The sequence below is a fragment of the Oncorhynchus masou genome, chromosome 12, assembly GCF_036934945.1.
Source record: "Oncorhynchus masou masou isolate Uvic2021 chromosome 12, UVic_Omas_1.1, whole genome shotgun sequence".
Taxonomy (NCBI): domain Eukaryota; kingdom Metazoa; phylum Chordata; class Actinopteri; order Salmoniformes; family Salmonidae; genus Oncorhynchus; species Oncorhynchus masou.
In genome coordinates, this window is record NC_088223.1 from 49,182,767 (window position 1) to 49,200,395 (window position 17,629).

The 17,629-nt window shown below is 42.4% G+C and overlaps 1 protein-coding gene across 8 annotated transcripts in view; it reads left to right on the plus strand.

The window, feature by feature from the left end:
• The first annotated feature begins 6,007 nt into the window (after nt 1-6,007).
• Nucleotides 6,008-17,629, plus strand: part of dacha (dachshund a) — a 130,440-nt gene continuing 118,818 nt past the window's right edge. For all 8 annotated transcript variants that reach the window (XM_064980889.1, XM_064980888.1, XM_064980895.1 and 5 more), the window contains exon 1: nt 6,008-6,649. In XM_064980889.1, the coding sequence (XP_064836961.1) occupies nt 6,168-6,649 (482 nt within the window). In that variant the 5' untranslated portion in view covers nt 6,008-6,167. The remainder of the gene's footprint in view (nt 6,650-17,629) is intronic.

Here is a 17,629-nt window from a genome sequence, read left to right on the forward strand (position 1 = left end):
AACGGACAAATACTCAACTGAACTCAGGTAAAGTATATATTTGTAAAGATTTTCATCATTATCTCTCTTTCCTTTCTCCATCTCAGCCAGAATGAGGTAAGCTTCACAAATGTCCGGTGCTTGACTGCTGCTTAGCCTGCGATCCTGTTAATGTATGCTGTAAACTTCAGTGGGTTGGGCTGATTGCTTGTTGAGTGATGTGATGGTTGTAAATGTAATGATGGATTGAGTGTTGTTTCGAAAACGAACATGCATTTAAAAGAGTTATTATGAGGGTTGTAATTTCCCTTTAAATGCCGTTTAAATGAATGTACACTGTGTCTAATTCCTGGTTCAATACATTGAAAGAACAAGAGGTCAAACTAACCTGATGATTTAAGCTGCACCTGTCATACAGTTAGCCAGGAGCTGTAGACAGTAGTACACATTACCCACGGCACAGGCGTCAATTCAACGTCTATTCCACGTTAATTCAATGTAATTTAATTGAAATTACATGGAACAAACATTGATTCAACCAGTGCGTGCCCAGTGAGTAGTTTGACCATTTGGATTCATTATCATCGGTTGCCTTTTGTGGTTTTAAGTGCTTTCTAAAAGCCCTGCAGTTAAAAAAGAACCAGACTTGAGGGTACTTCTAAAAACATTGTTTAATTCTACACAAGTAGAGGTCATCTCCATGTTCATTATTTCATTCAAGTGAGTCATGGTTTTAAATGAGTGACGTTTTTAATTACATTGATAGGACACTTGTTTTGTCACAAAAGCATGAGATGCATCATGCATTCCAGACCCAGACAACATACTTGTCTCAAGTACTGTTCAACATTATGGGCAGCAGCTATTTGTTTGTGCTAACCAGGCATTGTGCTGTAGAAACTTCAGTAACTTTTGTTCTCATCCCGTATAAGGTTTTGGGCAGTAACCTACTATGTCACCAAGCAGAGAGGGGTCCTCGAGAATATTGAGACTTGCTCATTAGGTAGTGTTTGCAGCTATCCCTGTTGTTTGCTGGGCCAAGCTATGCAGACAGGTGTTTATTGGTTTAGAGCAATCATCAATTGATCATCACCGGTCTCCTTTTCAAAAATCTCATATAACTTAAAACAGCCCTGACAGATGGCTGAAAACAAGCATTTTCTCCCCCCCTCTTTTCCCTATTAAATGTGAACCGCAGTGTTGAAGCTTTTAACAGGAGTGTTTGTCTCAAGTTTTGTGATGCAGGGGTGTCTTGGTGTCACTTGCTTACTCTCACGGGATATGCTTCTTTTTTTAATCCAAGTAAAATTAAAAGAAAAAACCTGTGTGGTTTGAAATGGTTGGAACAGTTTCATCCTGTGCCATTTAGGGGTATGTTCAGAGGCGGTTTTCCTGGCTGTCTTACAAAAGACCATCAATGCAGCAAGCACTGCCTTGCTTTCTGAGAAAATCAAGAACTCTTTATCTTCCAAGTGCCCACACCTTTCCCTGTTCACTTCTATGTGTTCCGCTTCCTTTGATTGTTGCTTCAGAGAACCGTTAGAGATGTAGCTAACTCTTTATCATGGCTCATGCATTTTAAAAGGTGTCTGATTGGCTCTGTTTCATTCTAGCAGTGGATTATTTGGAGGGGGGGGGGGTATGAAGGTTTCTTAGGCCATTCGTCCTCCTGTTCCTTCTACTTGAAGGGATATGATATGGAGAACCATGAAGTTAACCAGAGCAGTGCAACTTGACAGGTGTTGAGGGTGCTGTGAATAGTGGTATAGTCAATGAAAGAGACTTGGAATCCAAGTTCTCTCAGAACTGGACAGACAACCAAGTGGAATCATATGATTAAGGGCTGTGGTTATATGTAAATCCTGAAAATGCAACCAGTATTCGAAGGGCTTATTCAAATATTTGGCTTGAATTCTATCAGCTCTAATAAAGCTGAACTTTTTGTTCTTCTTTCTTTTCAACTTGGGGAAAATATGTGGGGAACAACTTACAATTAATACATCAAATGAACAGATAGAATAATATAAATAAATGTAATTACAATGTGATTACAAATATAGCAAGATGACTTTCAAGATGCCAAAATGGTTGTGACAAGTATTCAGGCTCAGTGATTCAGCTTTATAGACCAAACCACATCCCGAGGCAGAGAATAGATTGGCGGTCTTACTTCAGGGATCAGTCACCCTTCATTTGGCAGCAAGTATAGCGGAAGTGTCATTATATCATCAATGTGGGCCTTCTTGAAAAAATTAAGCATGGCACCCACACTCAAGTAACAAGCTTGTCCTTTTAAGTAGAATTAAGGAGCGATATTTTATTTAAATTAAGAGTCCATCAGCTTTTTGGCACATGTCACAGCCCAAATGGATTACTTGACTCCTGTAACATTCAATCCAGCAAGAGACAAGAAAGTGTAATGAATTTGAAACGCTGTAATGGGCATGAGTATCTATCACAAGTGACAGTAAAATTAGGAAAACATTCAATTACAATCACCAGTAATATATTGTTGTTATTGATTTGTGTGATGCTTGCATTAATAAAAACATTTCATTATTCTGAAGGGAGATGGTGTTCTGTATCTGGCCCCACTGCAATATTTCACATTACAATAATTCTAAGGAAGGATGCAAAATTGAGATGAGGCAGTCATTCTCTCTCTCTCTCTCTCTCTCTCTCTCTCTCTCTCTCTCTCTCTCTCTCTCTCTCTCTCTCTCTCTCTCTCTCTCTCTCTCTCTCTCTCTCTCTCTCGCTCTCTCTCCTTTTCTCCGTCTCCTGTCTTTCACACAACCGCTTTGTCTGCAGTCTGCATGGTGCATAGACTATAATGGCAAGCATACAGGAATGGATGTATTCTTCCTACAGCAACCAAGTACAATTGTCATCCACTGAAGGAATTTTATATGGATTTATGATTCGTCCAAAATTCATTACAGTGTATTCTAAGTGTAGTTACAGTACAGTTAGCAATATTAATTCTTGTCATTTTTGTCACGTCAAAGAATGCATAGCAACATATCTCTGAATGCAAAATGATTCTGAGAAAGAATGTCAGTGACAAATTATTTTGATCAATAATTTCAGAGCAACATGAAGGTTATGGGATTAAGATGGTGCCACTTTTTAAGCACAAAATATCCAAACAAATTGTTATTGATATCCTAATGTCAACCCTCTTTTTTGTCGCCGTCACAAAAAATGCTAAACTATATATTTTGTATCATACAAATTCCAAAAATTGTCAAATGTTTAGGATTAAATGTGTTTGCAGAACGACAATTGATACGAGAAGAGATTTTCTCACAATTGATATCACCAAGCTGTTAAGTGTTAGAACAACTCAAAATCTGAAAAACTGGGAAATAAGTGCTCTTGAACCAGTTTGAGAGCCCGCCCTTAAAAGAGGAGATTACTCTGTACAATGTTCCAATGCAGCAGTCCATCACTGTGTGCTGAGAGGGTGGGAGGGCGTCATTATATACATTTACTCTATGAGGAATGAGTTGTCACTTTGCATAGAGGGGGAGACATTAAGCCGCTGCTCGGGGAGTGGTTTGAGGCTGGAGCTGGTAGCTTTGCTAGCTGGCTGGCTATGCTAATCAGGCAATCATTAAGATTAAATAGAAGATGAAGGAGCAAGGTGCAATTGAAACCCAGGTAAAATATGTTTCTAATTTCCAGATTGCTACCTAGCTTTTTAATTTAACCAGGTACTTGCAAAAAAAAATTGCATGGCATTTAAGCACTCATTACAATATTAATCTTCCCTACTAGAATGGAGGAGCCCAAAGGTTAAGTATTATTCCTGTATTAATTTCTCAGACTCTTTTTTTAACCAACATGAAGATTTTCATTTGAAATACTGCCATCTGCCTGAGAATAGGTCCAGGTGTGCCAGTGCCTTAGTTATTTGTAATGTGTTCCGTATTAGTGAGGTCAAACTAAAAAAAAAAAAATATTCAGTAGCCTAACATGAAACCAACAAGTCTGTATGGTCCCTGGTGATGACTATTGAGGCGTGGTGTAGTGAAATACAATGTGTGGCATAAGACAACCGCTCTTAGAGTCAGATACCTAGTAGGTAGCCAAATGTTGGCTCTGACTGTCCGCAAAAATATCAAGTTAACTTTGACTCTTTTGGCTTTTGGTAGAAGAGATTTAAAGGACCCCTATTCTTTTAGCAAGAAAATATGTTTTAAACCACATGGAGCCTGTTTTGGGTTAAAAAAACAAAACAAAAAAATCTAATGTGCTGGTTGGTCAGTCTGGCTCTATTCAATTACTGTTTTTTTTTAACAACAATCTGAACAATAGTTTTGACCAGGGTCATACCACTCACTGTAAACAAATATGTTTTTACCTTATACAATGTACCCCGTGGTTACATTGTGGCAGTTGTGTGGATAATCTGTGTAGTTAATTTGGCCCTGGCAGGACTGCAGTGAGGGCATCTGGCCTCAGGAGAGGCGCCTGTGTTACTGTATCCGAATGAATCCACCGAAACCAAACTGGGACTCAATAGGCAAAGGCACATGCATGGTTTAAAGTGAGAGCATATTTTTGGTATTTTTGGTATTTAGTATTTTGGTATTTTTATTAGGATCCCCATTAGCTGTTGCAAGAGCAGCAGCTCCTCTTCCTGGGGTCCGCACAAAACATGAAACATAATACAGAATGACATAATACACAACATCATTATAAAAGAACAGCTCAAGGACAGAACTGCATACATTTTTTAAAAGGCACACAGCCTAAATATCAATGCATAGACACAGACTATCTAGATCAAATAGGGGAGAGGCGTTGTGCCATGAGGTGTTGCTTTATCTGTTTTTCGAAACCAGGTTTGATGTTTATTTGAGCGATATGAGATGGAAGGGAGTTCCATGCAATAAGGGCTCTATATATAATACTGTACACATTCTTGAATTTGTTCTGGATTTGGGGACTGTGATAATGCACTACTGGTGATAAAGTTAACACCGCACAGGTGAAAGGGCTGTCAGACAGCTGGTCAATAACAGTTTATTGATACGTGGGCAAGGTGTTTGAAAGCAAATAAATTACCAAAGATGTCCTCGATTGTATCACATTGATTAAAAACATGAACATAAACATGTAAATGTATCAACTTGTTCATTTCTCTGCATGTGAGTTTATGTATCTGGAGATTTGTACCACATATTTGTTACCTTTTTAAACTTTTTTTTGCAAATCAAGTATTATCCACACATTGTTTTGTTTTTCTCCCCCTGATGCTTTTTGTTGAACAGATCAGCAGGCGCACATACACACGTATGTCCTCTTATCCTTGATCGAGGAAGCAAGCGTCCATGGGAATTGTGTGCCCATCAATGTCAATGATAATAACGCCAATGGAACTACTAACTAACTCTGCAGTAACTGGGAGTAACCAGAATAGGTCTTCAGCCAGAGCCACGTGTAAATATATGTCTCTTGTGTTCAACCAGTAGGCAATCCCAAACATGCTACGTCCCACATTCCATTAAGGTTCAGGCCTCGTGGTGTTGGCCTTGACGTGGGTATTACTGTAGAAGGGCTAGCCTACAATAACAATAGCACTTACTTGTATTACAATAATCGTAATTGCTATGACTATAAGGTTAATCCTAATATTAATCCTAATTATCATATTGTATTATTTACAATAGATCTACATGTAGGACATTATTATAGTATAATAACAATGTCATTCGTGACTATAACGTTTGCCTATCAAACTTCACATATTTCAGGGTGTGTACCAATAAGAGTAAAACACTTGAATTCAGGTCTTAATTGTATAGAATGAACCCCAAAAGTCAGTAAGAAGTTATTCTCGAGTAACGGGGTGGCTGTCAACAGAAACCAGACCCTCCAACTAGGAGACCTGCCAATCATGCTCAAAGGGCCAATAGGATGCTCGCGCGTAAGCTGGTGTGCTCCTCGTTGGTGGTTGGAGCTGCCACTCGAGTTCTCAGTGGGCTGGCTAATTGAAACAGTGAATCAGATGGTTCTCATTCTAGCCACTGCACTTGTGAGATAGGTAGTTAGTTGCCCATTGCCGACTTTCCGACGGGAGCGAGAGTGCATGTGAAACAGCGAGAGAAAAGATTGAGCGAGAAGTAGAAACAAAACGTAAAGGGTGAGACAGAGAGTGAGGAAAATAAGAAACTTAAGAAACTATGGCCGTGTCAGCAACTCCGCCGGTGCTTTCCCCAACATCTAATCCGGGGTCTGGCAGTTTATTCCGCTCCGATCCGCTGTATACAAGCCCAGCCGAGTCCCCGAGACTGACAAGCAGCTTGATCAACTCTTTCATCAGCAGCGGAGGAGGCGGTGGAGGAGGAAATGGAAACGGCACAAGCGGTAATAACGAGTGCAAAATGGTTGAGGTGCACGGGGTCAAGGTAGCCTCGTTCAACGTGGACGGTCAAGAACTCATCTGCCTGCCGCAGGTCTTCGACCTCTTCCTGAAACATCTGGTCGGGGGTCTGCACACCGTCTACACCAAGCTGAAGCGGCTGGATATATGCCCCGTCGTGTGCACCGTTGAGCAGGTTCGGATTCTGCGGGGGCTTGGTGCTATTCAGCCCGGGGTGAATCGCTGCAAACTCATCACCCGCAAGGACTTCGAGGCGCTCTACAACGACTGCACCAATGCCAGGTTAGTTGCGTGTGTTTCGGTCACTTCATTTCTCAATTACCCGTTTCACTCCGGTACCCCGAAAGCAGAGCATAAACATTTGAATGTTACCTGCGCTGAAATAAATAAATAATACCTTCATTAGAAAAATGATAGTTAGGATGCTATATTATTACTAAGCATCAAAGTATTTTGCAAAGTTAGTTCAGTCATTGACAACTTCTGGACCACTTCACTCTCTCTCTCAAAGACACACACACACACACACACACACACACACACACACACACACACACACACACACACACACACACACACACACACACACACACACACGGACCTATCTATCTGTATAAGTATAGGCTACAATTGTTCCTTATCCGTTTTATAGACAGAAAAGTATGAGCAAAGTAGTTTAGTTGTTCATAACTTCTACCTCCCCCACACACACACCTATCAGCCATCCACCTAAAAGCAACCACGTTTAACCCCCCTAGCAGCAGCTCATTGATTAATCATTTATGCAAAAGAACAAGATCATGTATTTTCCACATTATTTTGCAAAGAGGAAAATAACTTTTCATTCCATAGCACCTCATCTAATTCTGTAGAACTCAACATGATTGTTCAGAATAAGAATAATTGACAAAGTGTTTAGCCTACATTAGGAATATGTCCCTTTCACTGTCCCATAAAGAATATTCTGTTGTCAAACTGGTGTAGCCTACTTTTGTCACCTTCAGTGTGCTGCAACATACTTTCCCTATAAAGCTTCAAGGCAACATGAAGCCTACTGCATGATCGTCCGTTTAGAATATTTATTTGGGACTTTCAGTGAGAAGAGTTGTACTCTTATAGTTTGTCAAAGAAAAGTCTCACTATTCTTGATATCCGTAAGGGCGGGCGGGTGCAATTCCAGCGTCTTTCAAGAGCAGTAGAGGAAAGTTGTTTTTGTCGTATCTGAAATCCAGCTCCTTCAGTTGAAATCCTAAAATCTAACTAACTTGGAGTTTATATGAGTACTTTACATATCATTGCCACAAGCAGCCAAACATTTGTGTCCGCTTCTCTGTTGCTAAATGACTGTAAATTAAACGGACATTTGTGTCTCTCCATTAGGCCCACTGTTTAGTGAGAAAATAGAAATACAAGTAAGGATGATGAGAGAAGTTTAATATGTGGATTTCACCTAATGAGGCTGGCTACACTTGTCATTAGGTCGCTTTATAATCATTCATGCATGATTATTGACTTACAGCATGGTGACGCACGGTTTTTATATTTTATTACTGTCACTGAATAATAAATACATATTTCTGTGTCAGTTAAAGCGGGACAAACCATGCTAAAAAAAATGTTTTTGTTGTTGAGACATCTCTCCTCTCCCTTTCCCCTCCAATTGATCTTCAACCCGCGCACGGTGCTGGCTGCGGCTGCAGATGTTGCTTGTGTGTTTAATAAATCAATGGGACAGATCTGAATGAATCACCTCGGATAGATTCCCTGCTTGGTTTGATGTCTAGATGTTATTCTTAGCTTGTTATCATGACAGATGCATTAGTGTTCGCATACAATGTCATTGGAGGAAAATAACAAAAAAAGGGACCAGTGCCCTCTTTCCCTAAGACCTTTAGCGTTCCCGAACCTCAAGGTTTTTTTTTGTTGCTTCATTGTCTAGTTGAACATAATTGCAACTTTTTTTTCTCTCCAGCACAGCTCCCCCGGCTACAGCGACAATAGGGCATGTTGATTATGCACGACAAAAGAGGAGGCTGGCAATTCAATACAAAGACAGGATTTTCACATGTGAAAATAAACATGACAAAAAGTTATCTTGATAAGATGCTGGACCCTCCTATGCGCGTCAGGGTTGCTGTAAGACAAGGCACAACTGATGATTGGAATTAAGTAACGATAGAATAATAATAATATAGACTATTAATAATAAAGCAAAAGACTAATACATTTGTAGAAAAGTTTTCATATTGTGTGTCCCGCTGTCACAACACACACTGAAGTTATTCAGCAAAAATACCTTATAACAAGTATTATTTTCCAACCATATGATTTCAGTTTCTCTTAATTAATTATCCAGTCTAAATTTACTTTTTTGGCTTGTTTTCTATTTCACAATATGTCAACAAATCGTTATATAGCATCTTGACCATGACAGTGAAATTAAATATGCTTCAATTTCTGACGCATTTCCGCGTCATGTGTCAATCGGGTGAGACTTGTCAGTTAAGCCAAGTCTGACATATTTTGATGGGAGCGGTATTGATTACAGATAAAGTCGACAATTGTCCAGTAGGAGGAAGCCTATAGGGCAGGCTATTGACTTCTATTTTTTTGTGCAGAGAATTATAAGACATTTCAAGGTTTTCCGAGGCAGTCTCTCACTTTGACTGCATCCAAGTTAACTAAAATCAGTATTTGCAAGAGGCTATTTGTCTACTTTATTTGACATACTTTCAAAAGTTAAATGTATGATTTTAAAACGTCGGTCTTACCCATACCTGATATAGGCCTACTTTTCAATGAAACATCCAGTTGTCAGGATATTAGTTTAATATTATAGTATGGAGCGCATGGAGAGGATAAAACAATGTGTAAATATGTCCTCAACACAGAGCTAGGCTACACACACACACACACACACACACACACACACACACACACACACACACACACACACACACACACACACACACACACACACACACACACACACACACACACACACACACACACACACACATACAACCACACACACACACACACACTTTCAATTGGAGATCATCTCTGTCGGGGTTATGTTTGGTGAGGAATATTGATGATATTTTGCAGAGCGATCACTGAGAGATGGGGAGAGGCAGAGGGATGATGGTGGGAGAGGGGGAGGCGGGAAGATGTTAGTATTTCCAGATGGTCAGTTTGGGCAAGATTCGGTAATTAACCTTTTAGCCACCCCCTCCCCATACAATCCTCTGGATCTATTATTAGGTTCGACTTTTGAGCTAAATCAATCTGTCGCACTCACATCTACCCACGAGAGAGAGAGAGAGAGAGAGATAGTGGAAGACAGAGACATATATTTAAATATTAGCCTATTCAATTGCATTCTTTTTTTTACATTTTGGATTACAAGTTAACTGGTCAATAATACACAGCAGTGTGGAAGTTTATAGTGTTGGCTATGTAGCCCTACCGCTCACTTCACAAAGATTGCAGCCGCTGACTGGTAATGAAATTGCCTCAGCAATAGGTTGCAAGAGAATTGAATTTGCGCCCCGGCCTTGGTGCTTTACAGCTAACCTGCCTGCGCGCTCATCGGAACGCTGTTTTTATAGTCAGATTTAAACATCATCCACCGTCCCACCACCAGATGGGTTGTAACTAATGTGTGCAAACAGGCCTATCCCGCCTCCTTTTAGTTTGTCGAAGTGAGGGGAAAGGTAGGGAAGGAAAACGTGCGCATATCATTGTATTACCCGGCCCGTGGACGCAGGAAGCCTGTGAACGGGAATAGGGGATAGACTCATCGGGAGATACCAGGATAGTCATCAAAACTTCTCGACAGAACCTTTAGCACTGACACGGGCAATTTGAAAACGGGAAAAATGTTCAAATCAGCAAAGGCAGCACTTAGAGGGCTCCTTTTATGATATCTCAGCTGCAATTGATCTCCGGGTTTTCATTGCGTTCATTATTTATTAAAAATAATTTGCAAGCTAAACATAACGCTAAACTAGTTTGCACTTGGGGAATGCACTTAGGAAATTGAATGGAAATTACATTAGAGATGAACATCTGCGCTGTTTTTCCACTCTCTGTTTACGGGCGAGCGTTTCTTCTCTCTCTTAAGGTGTATTGGATTAGCCATTTACAATTTTTTGAACCGAATGCAGATGACTGTGAGGGACAGGAGATAGCTGACGAGGAGAGAGCAGAGGTCTTTTAAACATTACTCTTCTAAACGAGATGAAATAGGCTCCTCGAGGCTCAGTGAGGCATCAACCCATCACCCCTAATCATACATTTTGGTTAGAAATCAATGAAAAGTTCACTTGAATCATAATTAATGATAAGCTTATCAGTTTTTAGAATGCCAAACGGAATGAGCTTCTTCTTTCCTTATTTGAAAGTCATTAATCTAGAAAGTATTGCTTTAATTCCCCGGGATGCCCGGAGGTCAGATCTTACATCGCATAACAAGACAAACTAATGCAATTTAAACATTACACATCCCAGCTGCACATTTTATCACCACTTAAGGTTTCCTAATAATTTTTTTACAGATCTGATTTTCTGCATGATGGTAATCTGTGTGGTTAAATGTGATGGTCTGAATTTCTTGGTCAGCTCTATTCTTAATTGAAATAATAGTGGATGAGTTGACATACCTTGGCCAAACCACTGTCTTTTCCTTTGCTGGTGTCTGTCTTATGAATCAATACATTCTTTTTTTGTCCTAAACTGCATGTTGAAGTACAATAACTTGTGTGTGCTCCAGCTTCATTTTCGTCATCTGCCTAGGTTTGTGTGTGTGTGTGTGTGTGTGTGTGTGTGTGTGTGTGTGTGTGTGTGTGTGTGTGTGTGTGTGTGTGTGTGTGTGTGTGTGTGTGTGTGTGTGTGTGTGTGTGTGTGTGGAGGTGCGGTTGTCAGTGTGTGTTGGCCAGTCTCACTGGTCCATATGGACAGCTCCCTGCCTGTAGCCTAGCCCTGGGCAGCGGTGCCCCCAGTCGAGCACGCCACCCAAGACACCCCCGTCTCCTCTAATCTCCTCAATCAGCAGTAAGATTGTCACTCCAGAACCACCGCCGCTCCTTAATGTCAGCCATAAATTATACACCGGCTTCTTTTTTAGCTTGATTTTATTACATATCTGCTCCCACTGGCCTTTCTACTTTAAATAATAAATTAACCCCGCTTGATGTGAAGAGTGGCCACCAAGCGCTGTCAAAGCTCTGCGCTCTGGAGAGACCAGCCTCATGAAATAGTGAATGAGTGCTTTTTGTTTTTCTGTTTAGATGGCATTTAAGCATGGCCCCCTGTTCATGTCTCTCTCCTGATCATGCATGCATGTGCCTTTGTGTGGTCATGTTTTTGTTTTTGTGTGTGTGTGTGTGTTTGTGTCTGTGTGTGTGTGCGTGTGTGTGCGTGTGCGTGTGCGTGTGCGTGTGCGTGCGCGTGTCGGTGTTTTGATGCCTGACTGCGGGCTCTGAGTGTGTGAGTGTTTTATTTCCGACTGACCGACAGCCAGACAGCTGCCCAGTGCAGGCTGCGGTGGCTCCACTTTCACACACAGGAGACGTGGGCTGTACTGGGCCTACTGTTGCTGCAGAGTTACGCAGGACACTCACATTAGTCTAGATAATAGGGGGGGGGGGGGGAAAGTATTCACTGTGTAATGGTCTGGCTGCAGGGCTTCCTGGTAGTCCCATACTTGACTAATGTAGCTATAGTAATAGTTCCATTATTCAGTTTAAGATATTAGTTGTGTCTGTGAAGACATGCTTAAACTCTCTGGCACCCATTTTAAATGGTTATTCTTTTTTTTTAAGGTAATTCAAATAATTAATGAAATATGATCATTATTATTTGGTTAATTGAGAAAATAATTTAGTCATACCCCCCCCCCCATGTCCATTCAAAAAAACTTTTCTGTGAACATTACAACATCCCAACCTTTCCCCATGTGAGATTTATGGCACTCCATTGTAAAAGCAGTGGTTGAAATACTCAGATAGTTTTATGACTGGGGTTAGCTTGCCGCGAGTGAGTGAGTGAGTGAGTGAGTGAGTGAGTGAGTGAGAGAGAGAGAGAGAGAGAGAGAGAGAGAGAGAGAGAGAGAGAGAGAGAGAGAGAGAAGAGAGAGAGCGCGTAGTGTGTCTGAGAGAACGCTTCCCGAGGTCTTTTAAAACAACCTGTGGCCATGCGATATCTCATGAATGTTGGCGCGCCCCTGTTCCAAGCCACAGCCCTTTAATAACTAGTCCTATGCGTAACCAATGAATTAGAGGCAAAGCAAAGACACATGAGGTCAATTAGGATGGAAAAGTGTTACTACGGTCTCCACACATGGACCTCGTGCACTGTTATTGGAGCGTTGCTTCAGAAGTAATAAAGTGTCATAATCATGAGCTGTCACTAATAATCTTTTTTTCTGCTACTATATAGTACACGAGTTTCATAATGATATATATTTTTTACATTGTAAAATGTTCTTTGTAGTTTTTCCAGACAATGATTAGAAGGTGAATGTGCAGTTGAATTGGCCTGAGCCTGCTGAGGGTGGAGAGGTGGAGAGCTGAGAGCGTCAGCATTTGTGAGGACTTGATGTGAGACGCATGTGAGAGATATGTCTGTGCCTATCTGTTTATATGTGCATGTGTTTGTATGTCGATGTGTTTTCATGTGTGTGTGTGTGGTGTAGTATGTTGTGGGTGGTGTATGATGGAGGGGTGGGGGGTGGGTGGGGGGGGGGGGGGGGGGTAAATGTGACAGATGGAGGAGGCCTGTCAAGTCTCTGGGTGGGGGAGAAATGACATCCACCTTCTCTACCTAATGTAGGAGACCAGAAAAAAAACTGAGCCCACTGGTGTCATTTTGACTTTGGGCAGATCTCCTTCCTGGGCTTAATGACACATCTGCAGCCGGGCTATATTTATTACAGTCATGTAGAATAAAATTGATTGTCTCCTAAAATTAATTTTGGGTTTGCCTCTAGCAGTGCTTTAATGGAGGACACTAGGCTCAGTGCAGGAGTATTGTTTAATCACTTTAATATCACAGCCCCAGGACAGCCAAGATAATTGTACAAACGAACATAGAAATATGTATCTCTAACTTTTATGATTGAATTATGCAAATGACTCATCTCCTGCCCTTCCGAGCACTAATCATCTAATTAGGAGTGATGTTTTAAATGGTTGTTTTTGGACGGGGATACGGGAGAAGCAGGGAGCAGAAAATTGAATGTGACGTTAAAATCGGCACAGTAGTTTGTACCGGGAAAAGCTGGTGTTTTCCTATCCCCCTCTCTCTCTCTCTCTATTGTGTGCTTGGAGTCGTGGGCTCATTAGTGGAGTTTTGTAAGACATTTTACGAGCTTGATACTTAAGACCCTTAATCTTTAATCGTTTTTTTTTTTTTTTTTTTTTTTTTTTTTTTTTTTTTTGCAATTTTGATTAATTGCGTTCCTGCTCAGATGATTTCCTTTGACACAGAGCTGTTGGACGTGCTGGTGTGGACGCAGACAGACCGAGGCGTGCGGTGCAGTGCTCTGCTGCTGCAACTCAATGCAGTTGAAGAAATGCGAACGAGCGTCCCAATTACACAGATGAATATTTGATGATGTGTTTAGCGGTGTGTGCTCTTTTTCCCCTCCGTGCCGAGCAGCTGGTGGCCCCTAAGCAGCTGACTCTGGATGAGAGGAAGCGAGAATAATAATGGTAGCCATGCAGACTCAGGACAGCAACAGAGCCCCAAAGCTCTCGCTCTGAGTTCTCTCTCTCTCTCTCTCTCTCTCTCTCTCTCTCTCTCTCTCTCTCTCTCTCTCTCTCTCTATATATATATATATATATATATATATATATATATATATATATAAAAACAACAGATAATCCGAACAAAACGCAAAAGCCCTGTGCCTCCCTCTGTGGATCTGTGTTTACATTTGTCTCATGAACCTCTGACATCTGGAGGCAATAACCCAGGGTCCTACCTCCTGTACTGCAGGGCTCCACGTCTCTATTGACGGGGTCACCCGAAGAGCAGCAGCCCCCGCGCCCCCTCCCACTGTCCGTCTGGCCATGGGAACCCGTGGAGAGGACCACGATATGTTTTCAATCAGCGGCAGAATTTAGATCCGATGACTGAATTGTGAATCGTAAATGCCACGGTGACCCCGTCCCTTTTTCATCTTGATTATTGCTAGGTGTTGCGTCCTCTTCGTCGTCCTGCTCCCTAAGAGCACGTGTGATGTGTTATGTTTGATGTTGACCTGTGACCTTCAGAGAGGAAATAAGTCACCTCGTGTGTGTGTGTGTGTGTGTGTGTGTGTGTGTGTGTGTGTGCGTAGCACTGTATGCATCTACTAAACATACCAATATGGAAGCATGAGGAAATGGAATGCCTGATTTGTTGCTCTGATTGACAGTGGACAAAAGTGGTCCGGAAAAGCTGATTTGTGAACATTTCCTGATCCTGCTGATCACCCAAATCACACAGGTGGGGAGAAAGTAGTGTCAGGGGCTAGAATATCGAAAGGACAGAAGGTAAGAATGAAATAGGGAGGTAGAGAGGGATGGAGGCAGGGAGGAGGAGTGAAAAACGTGCTCGGTGTGCCTCTTGGTTTGGGTTAGATCAAGAGTAGCTCTGGGTATGTGATGACATCATTGCCAGTTTTCATGTTCTTGCGGGATCCTTGAGGGATTTATCCCCCATCTACCCAGAGAAGCCTGGGTCCAATTACTCACTGAGAGTGCCCTGCCTGGGCCGGCCCGGCTGTCCCGGTGAAAACACATGGCTTGATCCATCCGGAAGCCTGTTTCAAAGCACTTCAACCACAACACCAACCACATCTTGGAATTTAACTTATGAGGCGGATACCCTTCTCCTAAACACACATCTTTAAACATCCTGAAATGTAACCAAAACTCTCCTCTGTGTTTTCCGCTAATGACAGCATTAGTGCCTTGAAGGGGGAGATACGTCAGTTTGTTATGTGGCGTAGTCTTTGTGGTCAGTGTCCGCTATTGTCTGTGCAGTGACTGAAATGTGACTAAGGGCTTTCAGCTACTGGAGTGATTGCAGGGAGAGATCTTATCTTTGCTCTGTAAGGTGAACCTACTGCACTACTGAACTCCCTGACGCTCCCCACCTCCCACCCAAACAAGAGACTCCTCTATAACTCCTACAAAAGGCAACACTGGGCCTAGTCCAATTAGTTGTTTTTTTATCCATCCCTATTTTATTTAAAGGAGTGTTTAGGGGGGGTCTAAATGGGAGGCTTAAAGGAAGGCTGTTACTCCGCCTTTTAACTGAGACCCATCCGTCTTCCCCAGAACCACCTCACAACACGCTCTTTTTCTCCCTCCTCTTTGGTGGGGGGCCATTACAAGGTAGTGTTCGCGTTTCCATTTGCCTACAGTAAATAGACTGTCGGGTGTCTGTGGGAAATAAATATATCGGGGCGGCACTCTTTTAAAAGGCATCGGGGCCGGGCGAGGAGAAGCCTTTAAAGCAGAAGGCTGGAGGATTGATTTATCTCCTGCGCTGTAATGACTGCAGATGTGGATCTGTTATTCTAGATGAGCAGTGAACTTGATGAGTTGATAACGTGGGCCGGGGCCCAGCCTGCTTTTAATTACCGACCAGGAATGTATTGGTGCAGGCTGTTGATTTAGAGGTGAGGGTGACAGATACAACCCCCCCCCCCCCTTCCCCCCCACTCTCCCTTTCTACTGCGCTGGGTAGGTGACCTTGCCTCTCTCTCTTTTGTCTCTTCTTGACAGAGGCAGTTTTTAAATGGCTTCAGTCAGATCAGAGTGGAGCTGAGAGGAAGCGTGTGTCTTTCTGGTTTAGTCAGGAGTAATCTGTCTCTGCTGCATGTCTCCATGCTGCTTCTGTACTGTACATTTAGGGTAGCCTAGTGGTTAGAGCGTTGGACTAGTAACCGGAAGGTTGCGAGTTCAAACCCCTGAGCTGACAAGGTACAAATCTGTCGTTCTGCCCCTGAACAGGCAGTTAACCCACTGTTCCCAGGCCGTCATTGAAAATAAGAATGTGTTCTTAACTGACTTGCCTGGTTAAATAAAGGTTAAATAAAAAATAAAATAAAAAATTTCGCGATCTGGTTAAGATCTCTGTATCAAATCCTTCCAGTGCTCATCTTGTCCGTGTACAGCATCATGACTGGAAGCCCCCCACCTCCCCGCTGCTACCCGACCACCCCACAAGGGCAGGGAATGAGAACGCTTGATGGAAGTTCACCCGGACTCCTTGTGTTCTCCATGTTTGTTTCTGTGCCACTGTGTGATTCCCTGCAGAATGAAGGAAGGTCTTTTTAATGAGAGGAGAAACAGGGGCCCCTGCGTGATTGAAACCATGCCGGAGAAATGTTAGTAACGCTCTAAATTGGAACCACTAATGAAGCAGGTTATTTAGATGTTTATTTGCTGTTGTGACTTCCTTGTCTTTAATAGCCCCGGAGAAGATAAGTGTTGGGATGGGGCTGCAGCCAATCCGATAGAGTCTTCACAGCACTCCCACACCACTCCCCGATAATACCAGCCAAGGAGGTTGTAACTGTGGGAAGTTTGTGTATACTCTAAACACGCTCTCTCTCACACACATGCAAACAAACAAACATGCACGCACGCACACACGCACGCACACACACACACACACACACACACACACACACACACACACACACACACACACACACACACACACACACACACACACAATACAACGCTTTCACAAAAGATACTCAATTGCAGATGCAGTATCAGTAGGATACTCTTACCTTCCACCTCAATGTTGAGAGAATATGGGTGCCATTTCACTAATGTATTGTGAGGTAGCTTCACGTCATCACACAGTTCCACACCTGCCCCTGTTCTGCAGTCTAAACAGCAGTCCCCCTCCCCCTCGGAGCTGGGCGGCAGCCTGAATAGAACTAGGCCTCTCAGTGAAGATATCCCCACAATGTAACCTGATCAGCTACACGCTTTTATCTCACTGAAAGCCTTTCTTTGGAGAGGTCAGTGTGTGTGTGTGTGTGTGTGTGTGTGTGTGTGTGTGTGTGTGTGTGTGTGTGTGTGTGTGTGTGTGTGTGTGTGTGTGTGTGTGTGTGTGTGTGTTTGCGTGTCTGTGTGTGTGTGTGTTGGCTGGGGTGGGTAAGGTTGGGGAGGAGGGCACCCTTTTATGAAAACAATCAGGCCCAGTGAGGTTTCATTACAGGGTAATGTCTCACCAAATTGTTCCAGGTAG